The sequence below is a fragment of the Hyla sarda genome, chromosome 6, assembly GCF_029499605.1.
Source record: "Hyla sarda isolate aHylSar1 chromosome 6, aHylSar1.hap1, whole genome shotgun sequence".
Taxonomy (NCBI): domain Eukaryota; kingdom Metazoa; phylum Chordata; class Amphibia; order Anura; family Hylidae; genus Hyla; species Hyla sarda.
In genome coordinates this window covers 266,359,010-266,378,347 of record NC_079194.1, presented here as the reverse complement: position 1 = coordinate 266,378,347, position 19,338 = coordinate 266,359,010, and the positions used below count along the sequence as shown (strand labels likewise).

The 19,338-nt window shown below is 45.0% G+C and overlaps 1 protein-coding gene across 11 annotated transcripts in view; it reads right to left on the bottom strand.

The window, feature by feature from the left end:
• The window catches only part of MARK2 (microtubule affinity regulating kinase 2), a 729,699-nt gene that overhangs the window by 54,780 nt on the left and 655,581 nt on the right, over positions 1-19,338 (bottom strand). For all 11 annotated transcript variants that reach the window (XM_056527186.1, XM_056527185.1, XM_056527187.1 and 8 more), the window contains one exon: positions 2,025-2,069. In XM_056527186.1, the coding sequence (XP_056383161.1) occupies positions 2,025-2,069 (45 nt within the window). The remainder of the gene's footprint in view (positions 1-2,024; positions 2,070-19,338) is intronic.

The window sequence follows — 19,338 nt, the reverse complement described above, 5'->3', positions numbered from 1 at the left end:
AACGCCATTTTAGGTGTCCTAGAGCCTGGAACGCTGTAAAATTGAGTTTAATAAAGCGATTCGCATGATAGAATGGCGGCGATATTCGCATTTGTTGCAAATCAAATAAATCCTAAAATTTTTAAGGAATTCGAGTTCGTCTGCTTCGATTTGCACATCTATAATGGGTATCATTTAAGATGGAATAGAAGAAGCCTGTCCCATAGGGAGAAAGCCAGCAGTCAGTCAGAAATTGTAAAAACTTGAAAGCTTTATTTGCATCTTTTAAAAATATGTACAAAAAAAGGGGGAAGAGGTAAAAAAAAATAGTAGTACAAAACACAGACGCGTTTCGGGAGGATCCTTTATCAAGGCATACCGGACTGAATATATCAAGCCAAATAAATACTGAGACATGGAACTAGACCCTCCCCCTCACATTTCCAGAAGAACCATTCAATCCCCCATCATAGCACTGATAACAAAAATAAATGTAACCCTGTAAAGTACATCAATCATGAAAGGTATATACCTACTGCCATGCATGGGAATATACAGATACATAAACATTCTGATATGAGGCAGAATTCTGCAACGGATATTTAATAAAATATGATACAATGGCTTATAATGTAGCATGATATCCGTTCTATTATTTAGACCTGCAGGAGATCTCGTGCCTAATTTTATAACCCAATAGGCTTCTCGCGCTAAAAGTTTCTTTCTCCATTCACCACCATGTGGGGGGCGCGTCACTCTTTCAATAGGGATTATATGGAAAGAGGCCATGTTACCTGCGTGTGCATCCCTGAAATGTTTGGACGCACCTGACAGCGCACGGGTCTGAACACCGCCCAAGACCTGTGAGCCTGCCAGGTGCTCTGAAATGCCAGTTTTCAACCTGAATGTGGTCGATCCAATATACTGGACTCTACACGTATCACAATGTATGGAGTAGATTACATGATAAGATGTCTGACTGGGGCTCACACCCTATGCACCTGGCTTTCGGATTCGGACTATTAGAATCCATCGTGGAAGGGTGAGCAGATTAGACTTTCCTTATTTGTATATCTAATCATTGTATTTGTATTAACCAACAGAATAAAGAGAACTCAGTTTTAAATATGTGCAAAATTATTGTTTACATTTCAATTTCCACCCCTAAAATTTTTTTGGGGGGGATTGTGCTGTAAATTTTAGGGTAAAACAAAAGGTGTCCTTACAAAGTAAATTTGGTCAAGCAAAAAAAAAAACAAGCCCTCATCTCATCTGTGGATGCTTTAAACATGTTATGGCTCTTAGAATGAAGATGGCTGTGTACTTAATGGGTTAAATGTATCTATCCAAAATAATCTGAAAGGTGCAGACTTGATATATAGTACAGTAAAGTGGTTTTTCATAATGGTAAAGTGTTTTTCTATAGTGGTTTGGAAGTAACAAACATTTCCTTGAATCAAAGAGCCTGGTCACACACCAGATCTCATGCACAAGTCCAATGTGCAATCACTACCAAAAATGCCGTAGAAGTCAACGTGATATTTTTCTTAACACTATTCAGATGCTTCTGGGAATTTTTTTAGAGCAATATCAGAAACTAAACATGCTATATTTTCTTGAGGAAATGCCACAGATTTTACCAAAAGTAGTTTATAAGTTGAGTCCACATCAAGAAGGTAGGTGCATTTTGATTTGTGGTACAGACAACTTGTGCAGTGAGAGGACCCTTGAAGAACTTCTTATAATTCATTACAATGTTTTAAAGAGTACAATATGTGTTGCTAATATTCAAAAGACAAAATAGTAAATATATCCAAGACATCAAAATCAAAGTTTAGGTTCAGATTCCAGAAGGAAAGATGAATAAGAGTGAGCCCAAAGGGAGAGAAAGTGGGTCAATGAATGAACAGAGAAATAAAAAGTACTAAAGTATTATGTTCAGCAGAAGAATGGATGTGGAAATGAAAATGTGCACATAAAAATGAAATTGTATAGTAAATGATAACGGATCTGAACAATGATAGAGACAAGGTCATGAATCTCACCTGCTGCTCTCCACTCGATCTTTCCCTTCTGGTTCATTTGGATTCCTCAAAAGAGAGAAGTAAAAATAAAAAAAAAGCTGTTTATTGTGCACAAAATCTACAGAGCATGGACTGTTTCTTACATAAAAAGTATAGCTTATGCTTATTGTATTATCAGTGTAATACAATTAATAATCACACCTGATTTTATTCATCCTAAATCATTTAACAGTTTCCAACAAAGGAAGAGATCCGGACAAAAGGCACTATGTAACATGTTCAGAACACAGAATGCTACTATGGCTCTTAATGTTTAGGGAAAAAATTTTTTATACCCCAATAAGATAAAAGAAAGGAGTTCCTCACTTAGGATACTCATCTATTATACAGAGGGAGAGTAGCTATAAAGTGCATCTTTTCCTCTGGAGAAACATACATTATGGATTACATAGTCAGCTCACTGATGTAAGTATGACATGTGTAAAGCTTTGTTTTGTCTGCAAAACTGACAATTTACTGCCAGATGACACTAATGGTCCTAGCAGTGGGACACCATGTGATTGGCTTGCTGATGGTGATACTTACAACAAAAAAGGGGTTTCCCAAAGTTAAGAAACAGTCCCTTGAGTTTTCTATTTTCACAAAATTTCAAATGAATAAGCTGCAGAACTGCTTTGTAAATTGCCACTTAGAAGACAAAATGTTTTTGTTTTTTTAAAAAAAGGCCTGCACACAATCTTATGGTAAGGAAATATTAATTTTATAATTTTTTTTTTTTTTAAATCTTCTTAGCTACTTCAAAATGAATTAGACACTTCATGACTCTTCATGTTTCCTACACTTCACTTGTCGGCATTGCTGTGTAGACTAGGACAGTGTTAGCATTAGTATGGTGGCTCACTAGTTGGCGCTTGTATCCAAAACCACAATGCTTCAAAGCACAAGTCTGACCAATGGCAACATTTCCATGGAGTTTGTATATTCTCTGTATGATGTGAGTGATTAAAAAAAAAAAAACTCTGTATACACTGGAATTATGCTGAGAAGCAAGTAGACCAAAATACAAATGGTGGATGTGCAGCTGTGTTTCTCTATTTGTGTTATAAGCTGGAATATGTTGGTGCTATAATAAATTAAAAAAAAATAAAAGCCGGAATTAATGAAATCTATTGTGCAGCATGAAGCCTACTCTAGGTATAACAGGACAGCAACATTATACACGCATATATCACACTGTCACTCTCTGGATAAGAGAGCTGTGCTTCTTCCCTTTCTGTGGGCTATAATAGTCTAATGGTAATTCTTGAATCATTAACTCCTATTTATCGGAGGAGAAGACCTTCAGGAATCCTCAGGAGACTTTAGAAAAAAATGGATGTTTGGAGATGGTCCTCCTGTCTGTAAACCAGATATTTACAGCCAGAAGCTCCATCTCCAGGGCCCGCCGTCTGCCACATATAATCACATATCATTTTTTTTTAAACAGCCGGACCTGGCCTAGGGAAAGGGCCCGCTGCAGCCAGTGTCATTGCGGTGATTCCACTGTGTCGGACCCGGGCCCGGAGCTGGGTGTGACTGTCATTCCTCTTCCAGACAGCTCTGGTGGCGGCCCTTTAAGAGAACCGCAGTGGCTGCCTGGGAGAGGCATGTGACGTGACCTCATGTCTAAGCGCAGGAGATCACTGCCATGGCTGTCAAAGAACTCCCTGCTCTGCCAGCTTTCTCAGTCTGCAGGCGCAGGACCAAAGGGTGACACAAGAACAAGCCAGCCTGGCCAGGTGGGTTGCATAAGTATATAGTATGTATCTTCTACCAGCCTTTTACAGCTCACTACATCATGGCAGTGGCTCAGATGGCAATTTTTCCCATCCCTGCTGCATATTTTTTTTTTTTTTAAAGACTGAATTTGTACTCTGATATATAGGGGTGGGGCATAAGAAGTGGTTTGGGCAGTAAAAGGGGCAGGGCAGAGGTGGGGCCAGGGGTGGAGTTTTGCTCTTTCTTTATTTGGTCCGGGGGCCCTGAGTGGCATCAGTCCGCCCCTGTCTCCAGATGTACATTTTTGCTAAAGATCTTCAGGTCTCCTGACCACAATGGTCTTCTCCTCAGATTGCATTCGCTCCCTGAAAATATTTGCGCTCCCAGGAAAGTTTTGAAAAATAAAATAAATTGCATCATTATTGCTCTTCTACCGACATTTAATATAACAAATTGACGTATTAAAAACGTGATATGTTTCTTTAAATGCTGTGATTGCTAGTTATAAGCCGAGGAAGTGCTCCACAGCGGTCATTCAAATCTGATCTTTTCTCTGCAGAGGTCTATATATGCATAGCACTGATTAGTGTTATTGGTGATCTACTTCTCTGGTCTACTGGAAAGCAGACCAGAGAAGACGACGCCGGGAGGACAGATGGAGGCAGGTGAAGGGACCTTTTTCTGCGGGCCATCCAATCATCCATTCAAAGTGCCCCATTGCTGCAGATGCCGTGATCTGTATTAATCATGGCTTTTGAGGGGTTAATGGTAGATATCAGCGCGATTGCTGATGTCTGCCATTACCAGCAGGTCCCTGGCTGCTGCGTCATGTATAGGACTTAAGTACCAGGACGCAGGGGCGTATGCATACGCCCTTCGTCCCCAACAGGTTAAGGACGAAGGGCGTATGCATACGCCCTGATATCGATCAGCAGGCATCCCGTGCAAATGCCCAGGGGGGTCATCAGACCCCCCCCCATGTCGGCGATCACACTTGCGATTTGCGCCGATTCCGGGTCATACGGGATCTATGGTTACCCGGTGACCCAGAATATAAAGGGGATCGCGGTTGTCTAAGACACCTACGATCCCCCTGAAGGGATAGGAGGGGTGGCACCTATCCCTTCAGTGTCTAGAAGCGACGTCCAATAGCAGATCGGGGGCGGGGGGGTTAACTTTCGTTTTCCCTGTTCTGCCCACCCACAATAGGCGGGGCAGAACGGGGAACTAAAGAGGACTGACGGCAGAAGATCCACTTGCCCATCCGGAGGCAGCGGGCGACGGTGATCGGCGGGCAGCGATGTCGTGCAGCAGAAGAGGACGGCTCTCTTGATCCTACGGAAGCCGGTAAGTTGCCTAGCAACATCTGGAGGGCTACAGTCTGAGACCACTATACAGTGGTCTCTAACCTGTAGCCCTCCAGATGTTGCAAAACTACAACTCCTAGCATGCCCAAACAGCTGTTTGCTGTCTGGGCATGCTGGGATTTGTAGTTTTGCAACATCTGGGGGGCCACAGTTTTGAGATCACTGTGCAGTGGTCTCTAAACTGTAGCCCTCTAGATGTTGCAAAACTGCAAATCCCAGCATGCCCAAACAGCAAACAGCTGTCTCGGCATGCTGGGAGTTGTAGTTGCAGACCTCCAGCTGTTGCATAACTACATCTCCCAGCATGCCCTTCGGCAGTACATGCTGTGAGTTGTCGTTTTGCAACAGCTGGAGGCACACTGTTTGGAAAATACTATGTTAGGTAACAGAACCTAACTGAAGGTTTTCCAACCAGTGTGCCTCCAGCTGTTGCAAAAGTACAACTCCCAGCATGCACGGTCTGTCAGTTCATGCTGGGAGTTGTAGTTTTGAAATAGCTGGAGGTTTGCCCCCCCCCCCCCCCCCCCTCATGTGAATGTACAGGGTACATTCACACAGGCAGGTTTACAGTAAGTTTCCTGCTTCAAGTTTGGGCTGTGGCAAATTTTTTGCCGCAGCGCAAACTCCTAGCGGGAAACTCACCGTAACACACCAGTGCAAACACTACACTACACTAACACAAAATAAAGGGTAAAACACTATATAAACACCCCTTTAGACTGTCCCCCCAATAAAAATGAAAAACATATTGTAAGGCACTGTTTCCAAAACGGAGCCTCCAGCTGTTACAAAACAACAACTCCCAGCATTTCTGGACAGCCACTGACTGTCCAGGCATGCTGGGAGTTTAGCAACAGCTGGAGGCACCCTGTTTGGGAATCACTGGCATAGAATACCTCTATGTCCACCACTATGCAATCCCTAATTTAGTCCTCAAATGCGCATGGCGCTCTCTCATTTCGGAGCCCTGTCATATTTCAAGGAAACAGTTTAGGGCCACATATGGGGTATTTACGTACTCGTGAGAAATTGCACTACAAATTCTAAGGGGCTATTACTCCTTTTACCCCTTATGAAAAGGAAAAGTTGGGGGCTACACCAGCCTGTTAGTGTAAAAAAAAAAATAAAAATTTACACTAACATGCTGGTGTTGCCCCACACTTTTTATTTTCACAAACAGTAAAAGGAAAAAAAGACCCCCAAAATTTGTAACGCAATTTCTCCTGAGTACGGAAATACCCCGTATGTGGGCATAAAATACTCTGCGGCCGCACAACAAGGACAGGTGTGGCTGATTTTACAGCAGTCACGGAACATGACAAGGGGTATAGTGAGCCTTAACACCCAACAGGTGTTTGACAAATTTTCATAAAAATTGGATGGGAAAATGAAAAAAAGTTTTCACTAAAATGCTGGTGTTACCCTAAATTTTTCATTTTCAATAGGAAAAAAAGAACCCCAAAATTTGGAACCCCATTTCTTCTGAGTAAGAAAATACCCCATATGTGGATGTAAAGTGCTCTGCGGGCAAACTACAATGCTCAGAAGAGAAGGTGCGCCATTAGGAATTTGAAAAGAAAATTTGTCCGGAATTGAAGGCCACGTGTGTTTACAAAGCCCCCATAGTGCCAGAACAATGGAACCCCCACATGTGACCCCATTTTGGAAACTACACCCCTCATGTAATGTATTAAGGGGTGGAGTGAGTATTTACGCCCCACAGGTGTCTGGCAGATTTTTTGGAACAGTGGTCCGTGAAAATGAAAAATTTAATTTTGTTTTAGACACAGGTCCTGGTGACTGATAGCTGCAGGGACCACTCGGCTATGACGCGGGGTCAGTCTGTGACCCCGCACCATAGCAGGGGAGCGGGACCAGGGCGTACAGGTATGCCCTTGGTCCTTAAGGTGTTAAGAACCAGGGCACCAGGATGTATATTTATGTCCTATGTCGTTAAGGGGTTAAAGAATCTGTACCATTAATTATACTATTTACTCCTTTAGAACATGTAAAACTGTTTTATTTAAAGTGCTATGTCTAGATACCTCTGATAAAAGAGAAAGAAATAACCAAACGGAGGCACCTGACAATACACAATAGCTACAAAGAATCAAGGCAACAAAAGCATAAATAGCCCCATGGGAGACACCGGTTCATGAACACTGCTCAAAAAACATAAAGGGCACACTAACATAACACTTTAAATAACACATACTAGATCTGAATGAATGAACTAATCGTATGAAATATATTCGTCTTTACATAGTTGAATGTGTTGACAACAAAATCACACATAAATTATCAATGGAAATCAAATTTATCAACCCATAGAGGTCTGGATATGGAGTCACACTTAAAATCAAAGTGGAAAATGACACTACAGGCTGATCCAACTTTGATGTAATGTCCTTAAAACAAGTCAAAATGAGGCTCAGTAGTGTGTGTGGCCTCCACGTGCCCATATAACCTCCCTACAATGCCTGGGCATGCTCCTGATGAGGTGGCACATGGTCTCCTGAGGGATGTCGTCCCAGACCTGGACTAAAGCATCTGCCAACTCCTGGACAGTCTGTGGTGCAACATGGCGTTGGTGGATGGAGCAATATATGATGTCCCAGATGTGCTCAATCGGATTTAGGTATGGGGAACGGGTGGGCCAGTCCATAGCATCAATGCCTTCCTCTTGCAGAAACTGCCGACACACTCCAGCAACATGAGGTCTAGCATTGCCTTGCATTAGGAGGAACCCAGGGCCAACCGCACCAGCATATGGTCTAACAAGGGGTCTGAGGATCTCATCTCTGTACCTAATGGCAGTCAGGTTACCTCTGGCAAGCACATGGCTGTGTGGCCTCCCAAAGAAATGCCATCCCACACCATTACTGACCCACCGCCAAACCGGTCATGCTGGAGGATGTTCCAAGCAGCAGAACGTTCTCCACGGCATCTCCAGACTCTGTCATGTTTGTCACATGTGCTCAGTGTGAACCTGCTTTCATCTGTAAAGAGCACAGGGTGCCAGTGGCGAATTTGCCAATCTTGGTGTTCTCTGGTAAATGCCAAACGTCCTGCACGGTGTCGGGCTGTTAGCACAATTCCCATCTGTGGATGTCAGGCTCTCATGAACTGGAGATGGGGAGAGAAGACTGGAAGTGGAAGTGGAAGCTGGAAGCTGGATCGCACGGTCACAGAGGAGATAGGTACAACCTTGTACGGTAAGGTGCTTTATTCTTAAAACATGCAACGCGTTTCAAAACCATCTGTTTTTTTCATCAGGCATGATCAAACTGAACAATAGACTGAATTTATACAAACAATTATGGGGACGTCACACACGGATGGAGAAACTAGATAAAACCTGGATTAGGCTGGGTTCACACCACGTTTTGTTAAATACGGCTCCCATATACGGTTGGGAGGAGGGGGCGGGGCTTAATTGTGGCGCCCGCATTCAGCCGTATTCGGGAACCGTATTTAATGTATGTCTATGAGCCGACCGGAGTGAACCGCAGCCTCCGGTCGGCTTCATTTTCGGCCGTATGTGGTTTCCCGACCGCAGGCAAAAACGTGGTCGACCACGTTTTTGCCTGCAGTCGGGAAACCGCATACGGCCGAAAACGAAGCCGACCGGAGGCTGCGGTTCACTCCGGTCGGCTCATAGACATACATTAAATACGGTTAACGAATACGGCTGAATGCGGGCGCCACGATTAAGCCCCGCCCCCTCCTCCACACCGTATACGGGAGCCGTATTTAACAAAACGTGGTGTGAACCCAGAATTACCGGATCTTGCTACTGATAATGATAAATATACAAAATATATAGATAACTAACAGAGCGACATAACCATATAGCAAAATGATAACCATTAAATATAAAGCTGATACCTGTTATAAATCAGGAAAAATGTAAAATGGAAAATAGACAGAATGTAAGACTATTTAAGATGTATTTAAGATGTAAACCATTTTAAAGGGTTGTTTTCTCAATCAATTCATCAAGCCCAAAGGGCCATAGTGAATTGATATTGAAAATCCAGAAAGATTCCCTGTTAATAAGTTTCTGGAATCTATTGTGTGTCCCTTCAGGGATAGCCTCAATTATCAATACAGACAGGCAGTGAGGATCGGCGGCATGGACCATAGTCATATGTCTTGAGACACTATGCTGCATAAATTTGGTATGGATATTATGGCGATGTTTATTTATTCGTGCCCTTAAAGTCTGTACTGTCCTGCCGATATATTGAATTCCACATCTGCAGGTCAGTAAATATACAACGAACATAGAAGAGCAATCAAAATGGCTCTTAATGGAAAAAAGCTATCCGGTGGAAAAAGATTTAAAGGATGCATTATTACCTTTTGTAATCCAACCGCAATATAAACATCGTGGATGTCCACAACTGGTAGTGCCCGGGTGGCTGGTGATTGTGTTATGGTCTCACAAGGGGTCTGAGGATCTAATCTCTGTACCTAATGGCAGTCAGGTTACCTCTGGCAAGCACATGGCTGTGTGGCCCCCCCCCAAAGAAATGCCACCCCACACCATTACTGACCCACCGCCAAACTGGTAATGTTGGAGGATGTTGCAGGCAGCAGAACGTTCTCCACGGCATCTCCAGACTCTGTCACGTTTGTCACATGTTCTCAGTGTGAACCTGCTTTCATCTGTGAAGAGCACAGGGTGCCAGTGGCGAATTTGCCAATATTGGTGTTCTCTGGCAAATGCCAAACGTACTGCACGGTGTTGGGCTGTTAGCACAACTCCCATCTGTGGATGTCAGGCTCTCATGAAGTCTGTTTCTGACCGTTTGAGTGGACACATTTGTGGCCTGCTGGAGGTAATTTTGCAGGGCTCTGGCAGTACTCCTCCTTGCATGAAGGCAGAGATAGTGGTCCTGCTGCTGGGTTATTGCCCTCCTGCGGCCTCCTCCGCGTCGCCTGATGTACTGGTCTGTCTTATGGTAGCGCCTCCATGTTCTGGATGTAGTGACAGACACAGCAAACCTTTTTGCCACAGCTCGCATTGATATGCCATCCTGTATGACCTGCACTACCTGAGCCACTTGTGTGGGTCGTAGACTCCGTCTCATGCTACCACCCGAGTGAAAGCACTGCCAGCATTCACAAGTGACCAAAACATCGGCCAGGAAGCATGGGAACTGAGAAGTGGTCTCTGGTCACCACCTGCAGAACCACTCCTTTATTGGGGGTGTCTTGCTTATTGCCTATTATTTCTACCTGTTGTCTGTTCCATTTGCACAACAGCATGTTAAATTGATTGTCAATCAGTGTTACTTCCTGATTGACTTGGAGTTACATTGTGTTGTTTAATTGTTCCCTTTATTTTTTTTGAGCAGTGTATATAGCTGTGATCTACGGTGGTGCTAGTAAAAAGTCTAAGAAAGACAAAAATGCACAATAATGTAGAAAAAAGGGGATCCTGCAACTCACCGCTTGTTGGTGATTCAGCACAGTAAGGCTGTCATGGGGGTCCGGAGTAGAACTCAGAGGCTAAAACGGTAGTTTTGTGGAGGTGCACTTCTTCCGGACTTCCTTGCTTACGTCACTGCAACCCGTGTTTTTATGGGAGATTTCTGCGTCCACGTGATTAAGTGCACATGAAAAATAAAATGTGAAAAAATGAGCAAAACAGTGTGCTATTATGAAGCCCTATGGATCATCCGCCTAGCAGCACAGGGACCATTCGGTCTGAATGATAGGGTTGATCTATCCCCATTTTTGTAATTTGTTCTTTGCTGGGATTTAAATACTGGGGTAATGTCATTAATAGCACACTGTTTTGCTCATGTTTTCACGAGCACTTGATCACGTGGACGCAAAAATCTCCCATAAAAACACGGGTTGCAGTGACGTATGCAAGGGACCGAAAGAAGTGCACCTGTACGAAACTACCAGTTTATAGCCTCTGAGCCTCCTGTTCTACTCCAGACCTCCATGATGGCCTTACCGTGCTTAATGACCAACAAGTGATGAGTTTCAGGATCCCCTTTTTTCTACATTATTGTGCTATGTCTAGATACTGCTGTTACATACTTGTTATGGCACGCCTGCTGTTTATTTTGATACCATGTTAAAATGTCTAACTAAAGCATTGAATGCTGGTGAGAGAAAAATTTTTACTTAAATACACCAAAAAACGAAGTGAAATAGCCCGTTAAACAGATAGATTAAAGCAAACAGTCCATTAGTCGTTTGACCGCAAGTAGCAATATCACACTAATTGCATATGTCTGCAGAACATATGCAATATTGTTAAGGGCTATGCACAAGTGTTAAAACATGTATCACTCAGCCCCGTCAACATGTTTCGCCACAGCTCAATGGATTTGGGAAGAGGAAGCGGGCACTGAGTTAAAAAACGCTGTGCTGGGGCGTGGCTTGACAAGCTGGAGTCCGGATGCTACCTGTGAGAGCTCCTGACTGGGCCGACGTTTAATAGGTACTAGCCCTAGTTATGGGAGGCAGACATAAAAAGAAAAAGCAGCCCCGGGTACCTCAGATCTCAGGGGACGCCTATCGGGATACAGGGAGAATTCCCGGTAGGCCGGCTGCCTGAGTCCCGACATGTCACTGTGTCAGTCTGTCAGCAGTGTCAGAACCTGTGTGCACGCAGCTGCAGCATCACACACAGGTCCTGAGGATCCTGACAGGCTAACACAGTGAGCTGAGGTCTGGGGCTACAGAGTCTGTTCTGGGAGCTGTACAGACAGGACACTAACCTCTACGCTCTGCCTCCTCAATGCTCTGGCCCTTCCTCTTGTCGGCACACAGTCACTGCAGCTGCTTGTGGGAAGATCTACTATACTAGGTGAGAGGAAAGGGGAACCTAATGTTATTACAATGTAATGGAAAGGGATGGGAGTCCTGTTATGTGGTGTGGGGGAGGGGGAGTTTCTGGTAAGGGGGAGACCTGTTATATGGGGGTCTGCAAAGGGAGGGGGAACTGTGATGTGGGGGGGGGTACAAAGGGGGAACTGTGATGTGGGGGGGGCTGCAAAGGGGGACCTATGATGTGGGGGGCTGCAAAGGGGGGCCTGTGATGTGGGGGGTGCTGGTGGAGAGGGTAGACCTGTTATGTGGAGGCTGGAGAGGGGGACATGTGATGTGGGGGGCTGCAGAGGAGGGACCTGTGATGGGGGGGTCTGCAGAGGGAGACCTGTGATGTGGGGGTCTGCAGAGGGAGACCTGTGATGTGGGGGCTGCAGATGGGGGACCTGTGATGTGGGGGGCTGCAGATGGGGGACCTGTGATGTTGGTGGGTGCTGGTGGAGGAAGGAGACCAGTTATCTGGAGGCTGGAGAGGGGGGGACCTGTGATATTGGGGGATGGAAAGGGGATACCTGTGATGTGGGGGGGCTGAAGAGGGGATTCATTTGATGTGGGGGCTGGAGACAGGGGGACCTCTGATGAGGGGGGATCTGTGATGTGGGTCGGGGGTATGTTCTGGGGAGAGGAGAACTGCTGTTATTACTTTGTAAGGGAGTGGCACTTTGGTTCTCTCTTTTTTTTTTTTTTTGCAATTTAAGTTGTTTATTCATTATTTTTAAATAGCTACATTTTTTATATTTAACTACAGTTAAGGGGAACCTGTTATCAGTGTTATGCTTCCCAAATAGTGGAGAGCATAAAACTGGTGCAGGCATCACGATCCCATGACACTGTGAATTACACTGAGACACTTGGTCATTCAAAGTAATCTTAGTTTGAAAATGCCACCTGAACCCCTGTAATTAGTCCTCGAGACACCTTTATCCTTGTATCAGTGGTCTCCAAACTGTGGATCTAAAGCAAAACTAAACTAAAACTCCCAGTAAAACTATAACTCCCAGCATGCTCAGACCGTTGTCCGGACACCTAGCAGTCCACTGTTTGGAGACCTAGCGGAGATTTATCAAAACCTGTGCAAAGGAAAAGTTGACCAGTTGATTGTTGAGTGCTTCCTATAATTTTCTACTATGAGACTGTTATGCTTACTACTATAAACTATTGGAATTGAGCACCCTGTCTGTATGCAGGAATCTGCAAAGTCGGTAAAAGGTGTTTTCTGTCCGTGCATCGGTTAAACAAGTCCCTAGCGGGTAGTGTTGGACTTTGTAGTGCTGACCACTATGTCTTCCAGTGTCTTCCTATACACTGCTAGAGACAAAAGAGACGTGTCAATCAAGCCGACTGGGCAAAGAGCAGCTGCCAGGACCCGCCCCTGTGACAATTTGCCTGTATACGGGTAGCATTTTTAAACTATGTCTCAGTGTACTGTAATTCATAGTGTCCTGGAATCGCAATGCCTGCACCAGTGTTATGCTGCCCACAGTATTTTAACCCTATGCAATATCTACTACAGGAGGGAGAACAGTAAATAAAAAATAAAAAAAACCCTTTCTAAAATTCCTCGCCTCCACACAAACTGAAATGACAGAATTCTGTTCCCGGTATCTGGAACTTTCGGTTAGGTGATGTGACGTCACACGGCCAGCCATCCAATCAGCGGTTGTGGTTGGAAATTGCCCCGTGACTCCATAAACGAAGGAACCCTTGCTCTCACAACTATCTGCTTCCTGTACAACTCATGCACAAACTTTGCCATCTCCTGAGGTGGCAGCCAACACCTTAAAACATTATCCTGAACCACAGGCTCTGTTAGCACTGCTCGCAACAAAAATGGACTTGCAGTTGATGGTGATAGGTCTGAAATCGGCGTGGAAGCAGGCCCTGAAACCTGTCAAGACTGCAGTTACCTGCCTGGAGGAGCAAGTGCAATCTCTTGAGGAATTTCGCACCTCAACTTCAACTCAATTGCAAAAGATACAAGAAACTACTGTCAATTTATCTATACAACATGCCCTGACCGTGGATCACTTAGATGACATGGACAATAGAAATCATAGGAATAACATCAAGGGCCTTCCTGAAACAGTGCTTCCCCAAAATATACCAGAGACTTTACAAAGACCCTGCTAGAATTGGATCGAGCTCACAGAGCCCTCAAGGCTAAGAACCCCAACCCTAAGAAACCTAGGGATGTCATCTGCAGAGTACACCATTTTCTTCAGAAAGAAGAGATCATGCGCAAGGCTCGTTCCATTAACCTGTTGGGGACGAAGGACGTATGCATACGCCCTTGCGTCCTGGTACTTAACCCCTTAACGACACATGACGTTCTCATACGTCTCCATTTCCGAGTCCTTAAGGACACATGACGTATGAGAACGTCATGTGTTTTACCGGCCCCCCGCAACCATCTGGAGCGGAGCCGGTGCCCGATGCCTGCTGAAATCGTTCAGCAGGCATCGGGGCATATCGCCCAGGGGGGTCATTATGACCCCCCATGTCGGCGATGGCCGCAGATCGCTGGACAATTCAGTCCAGCGATCTGCGGCGGATTCCGGGTCAATCGGGTCTCCAGTGACCCGGTGACCCGGAATTATTGGCTGATCGGGGCCGTCAGAGACGGCCCCGAACATCCAGAGCCAGCAGGGGTGAGGTGGCACTGGTGCCACCTCACGATCGCCCTGATTCGTCGGCCGGATTACCGGCCGACCAATCAGGGCGCCTGCTGCGGGTGTCACTCCCGCAACCCGCTCCGCCCCTCTTCCGGAGGACGTGAGCGGGTGCGGGACGTGCACCCCAGGTGCTGGGGACCCCGATCCCCGGCGCCCCTGTTGGGATCAGGGCCCCAGGAGCAGCGGCGGCGGCGGAGACGACGAGGGACTGACCTGTGCGGCAAGGATCGTTGGAGGTGAGTTACAGCCTCCTGCTGTTGCTTAGCAACAGCTCCCAGCATGCAAAAAGGGCATGCTGGGAGCTGTAGTTATGCAACAGCAGGAGGCAGACCACCACAACTCCCAGCATTCCCTTATGGGCATGCTGGGACTTGTAGTTTTGCAACAGCTGGAGGCACATTCTTTCTATGGAAAAGTGTACCTTCAGCTGTTGTGTAACTACAACTCCCAGCTTGCACAATCAGCTAAAGTGCATGCTGGGAGTTGTAGTGGTGCATCTGGTGGTTGCATAACTACAACTCCCAGCATGCCCGTTGGCTGTCGGTGACTGCTGAGAGTTGTAGTTTTGCAACAGCTGAAGGCACACTGAGTTAAGTAGCAAACCAGTGTGTCTCCAGCTGTTGCATAACTACAATGCCCAGCATCCCCAGCCAAAGTAGTATGCCTCCAGCTGTTGCATAACTACAACACCCAGCATGCCCTTCCGCTGTCCGTACATGCTGGGGGTTGTAGCTTTTGCAACAGCTGAAGGCACATTGGTTGCAAAACACTGAGTTTGTTACCAAACTCGGTGTTTCACAACCAGTGTGCCTCCAGCTGTTGCAAAACTACAACTCCCAGCATGCACTGATAGACCGTACATGCTGGGAGTTGTAGTTTTGCAACAGCTGGATGTTCCCCCCCCCCAATGTGAACGTACAGGGTACACTCACATGGGCGGAGGATTACAGTAAGTATCCGGCTGCAAGTTTGAGGTGCGGCAAAATTTCTGCCGCAGCTCAAACTGCCAGCGAGAAACTACTGTGAACCCCCCGCCCGTGTGACTGTACCCTAAAAACACTACACTACACTAACACACAATAAAATAAAAAGTAAAAAACACTACATATACACATACCCCTACACAGCCCCCCTCCCCTCCCCAATAAAAATGAAAAACGCCTGGTACGCCACTGTTTCCAAAACGGAGCCTCCAGCGGTTGCAAAACTACAAAACTACAACTCCCAGCATGCACTGATAGACCGTACATGCTGGGAGTTGTAGTTTTGCAACAGCTGGATTCCCCCCCCCCCCCCCCAATGTGAACGTACAGGGTACACTCACATGGGCGGAGGATTACAGTAAATATCCGGCTGCAAGTTTGAGCTGCGTCAAATTTTCTGCCGTAGCTCAAACTGCCAGCGAGAAACTACTGTGAACCCCCCGCCCGTGCGACTGTACCCTAAAAACACTACACTACACTAACACAAAATAAAATAAAAAGTAAAAAACACTACATATACACATACCCCTATACAACCCCCCTCCCCAATAAAAATGAAAAACGTCTGGTACGCCACTGTTTCCAAAACGGAGCCTCCAGCTGTTGCAAAACAACTTCTCCCAGTATTGCCAGATAGCCGTTGACTGTCCAGGCATGCTGGGAGTTTTACAACAGCTGGAGGCACCCTGTTTGGGAATCACTGGCGTAGAATACCCCTATGTCCACCCCTATGCAAGTCCCTAATTTAGGCCTCAAATGTGCATGGTGCTCTAACTTTGGAGCCCTGTCGTATTTCAAGGCAACAGTTTAGGGCCACATATGGGGTATCGCCGTACTCGGGAGAAATTGGGCTTCAAATTTTGGGGGGTATTTTCTGCTATTACCCTTTTAAAAAATGTAAAATTTTTGGGAAAACAAGCATTTTAGGTAAAAAAATATATATTTTTTTACATATGCAAAAGTCGTGAAACACCTGTAGGGTATTAAGGTTCAAATTACCCCTTGTTACGTTCCCCGAGGGGTCTAGTTTCCAAAATGGTATGCCATGTGTTTTTTTTTTGCTGTCCTGGCACCATAGGGGCTTCCTAAATGCGGCATGCCCCCAGAGCAAAATTCGCTTTCAAAAAGCCAAATGTGACTCCTTCTCTTCTGAGACCTGTAGTGCGCCAGCAGAGCACTTTTCACCCCCATATGGGGTGTTTTCTGAATCGGGAGAAATTGGGCTTCAAATTTTGGGGGGTATTTTCTGCTATTACCCTTTTTAAAATTGTAAAAATTTTGGGAAACCAAGCATTTTAGGTAAAAAAAATATATATTTTTTTACATATGCAAAAGTCGTGAAACACCTGTAGGGTATTAAGGTTCACACTACCCCTTGTTACATTCCCCGAGGGCTCTAGTTTCCAAAATGGTATGCCATGTGTTTTTTTTTTTTTGCTGTTCTGGCACCATAGGGGCTTCCTAAATGCGGCATGCCCCCAGAGAAAAATTTGCTTTCAAAAAGCCAAATGTTACTCCTTCTCTTCTGAGACCTGTAGTGCGCCAGCAGAGCACTTTTCACCCCCATATGGGGTGTTTTCTGAATCGGGAGAAATGGGGCTTCAAACTTTGGGGGGTATTTTCCGCTATTACCCTTTTTTAAAATGTAAACATTTTGGGAAAACAAGCATTTTAGGTAAAAAAATTTTTTTTTTTACATATGCAAAAGTCGTGAAACACCTGTAGGGCATTAAGGTTCAAATTAAGGTTCACTTTACCCCTTGTTACGTTCCCCGAGGGGTCTAGTTTCCAAAATGGTATGCCATGTGTTTTTTTTTTTGCTGTCCTGGCACCATAGGGGCTTCCTAAATGCGGCATGCCCCCCAAAAACCATTTGTCGCTCCTTCTCTTCTGAGCCCTCTACTGCGCCCGCCGAACAATTAACATAGACATATGAGGTATGTGCTTACTCGAGAGAAATTGGGTTTCAAATACAAGTAAAATTTTTCTCCTTTTTACCCCTTGCAAAAATTCAAAAATTGGGTCTACAAGAACATGCGAGTGTAAAAAATGAAGATTTTGAATTTTCTCCTTCACTTTGCTGCTATTCCTGTGAAACACCTAAAGGGTTAATACACTTACTGAATGTCATTTTGAATACTTTAGGGGGTGTAGTTTTTATAATGGGGTCTTTTATGGGGTATTTCTAATATGAAGACCCTTCAAATCCACTTCAAAACTGAACTGGTCCCTGAAAAATAGTGAGTTTGAAAATTTTGTGAAAAATTTCAAAATTGCTGCTGAACTTTGAAGCCCTATGGTGTCTTCCAAAAGTAAAAACTCATAAATTTTATGATGCAAACATAAAGTAGACATATTGTATATGTGAACCCAAAAAATATATTTTGAATATCCATTTTCCTTACAAGCAGAGAGCTTCAAAGTTAGAAAAATGCAAAATTTTCATTTTTTTCATCTAATTTTGGGATTTTTCACCAAGAAAGGATGCAAGTTACCATAAAATTTTACCACTAAGTTAAAGTAGAATATGTCACGAAAAAACAATCTCGGAATCAGAATGATAACTAAAAGCATCCCAGAGTTATTAATGTTTAAAGTGACAGTGGTCAGAATTGCAAAAAACGCTCCGGTCCTTAAGGTATAAAATGGCCTGGTCCTTAAGGGGTTAAGGACCTAGGGCGTATGGATACGCCCTGGCTTTCTGGTACTTAAGGACCCAGGATGTATCCATACGCCCGTGGGAATTTCTGTCCCCGCCGCGCGTGGGTCTGTGCAGTGGTCTCTAAACTATAGCTCTCCAGATGTTGCAAAACTGCAAATCCCAGCATGCCGAAACAGCAAACAGCTGTCTCGGCATGCTGGGAGTTGTAGTTGTGTACCTCCAGCTGTTGCATAACTTCATCTCCCAGCATGCCCTTCGGCGATCAGTACATGCTGGGAGTTGTAGTTTTGCAAAAGCTGGAGGAACACTGGTTGGAAAATACTGAGTTAGGTTTTCCAACCAGTGTGCCTCCAGCTGTTGCAAAAGTACAACTCCCAGCATCCACGGTCTGTCAGTACATGCTGGGAGTTGTAGTTTTGAAACAGCTTGAGGTTTGTCCCCCCCATGTGAATGTACAGGGTACATTCACACAGGCAGGTTTACAGTTCGTTTTCTGCTTCGCCGCAGCACAAACTCCTAGCAGTAAACTCACTGTAAACGCCCGCCAGTGTGAACGTACCCTAAAAACACTACACTACACTACACTACCACATAATACTGCATATACACCCCCTTACACTGTCCCCCCCCCCCAATAAAAATGAAAAACGTATCGTACGGCAGTGTTTCCAAAACGGAGCCTCCAGCTGTTGCAAATCACCAACTCCCAGCATTTCTGGACAGCCACTGACTGTCCAGACATGCTGGGAGTTTAGCAACAGCTGGAGGCACCCTGTACATTTGAGGCCTAAATTGGTGATTTGCACAGGGGTGGCGGATTTTACAGCGGTTCTGCCATAAACAAAAAAAAAAAAAAATACCCACATGTGACCCCATTTTGGAAACTACACCCCTCACGGAATGTAACAAGGGGTATAGTGCGCCTTAACACCCCACAGGTGTTTGACAAAATAGTTGGATGGGAAAATGAGAAAAAAAATTTTTTGCTAAAATGCTGGTGCTACCATAAATTTTTCATTTTCACAAGGGAAAATAGGA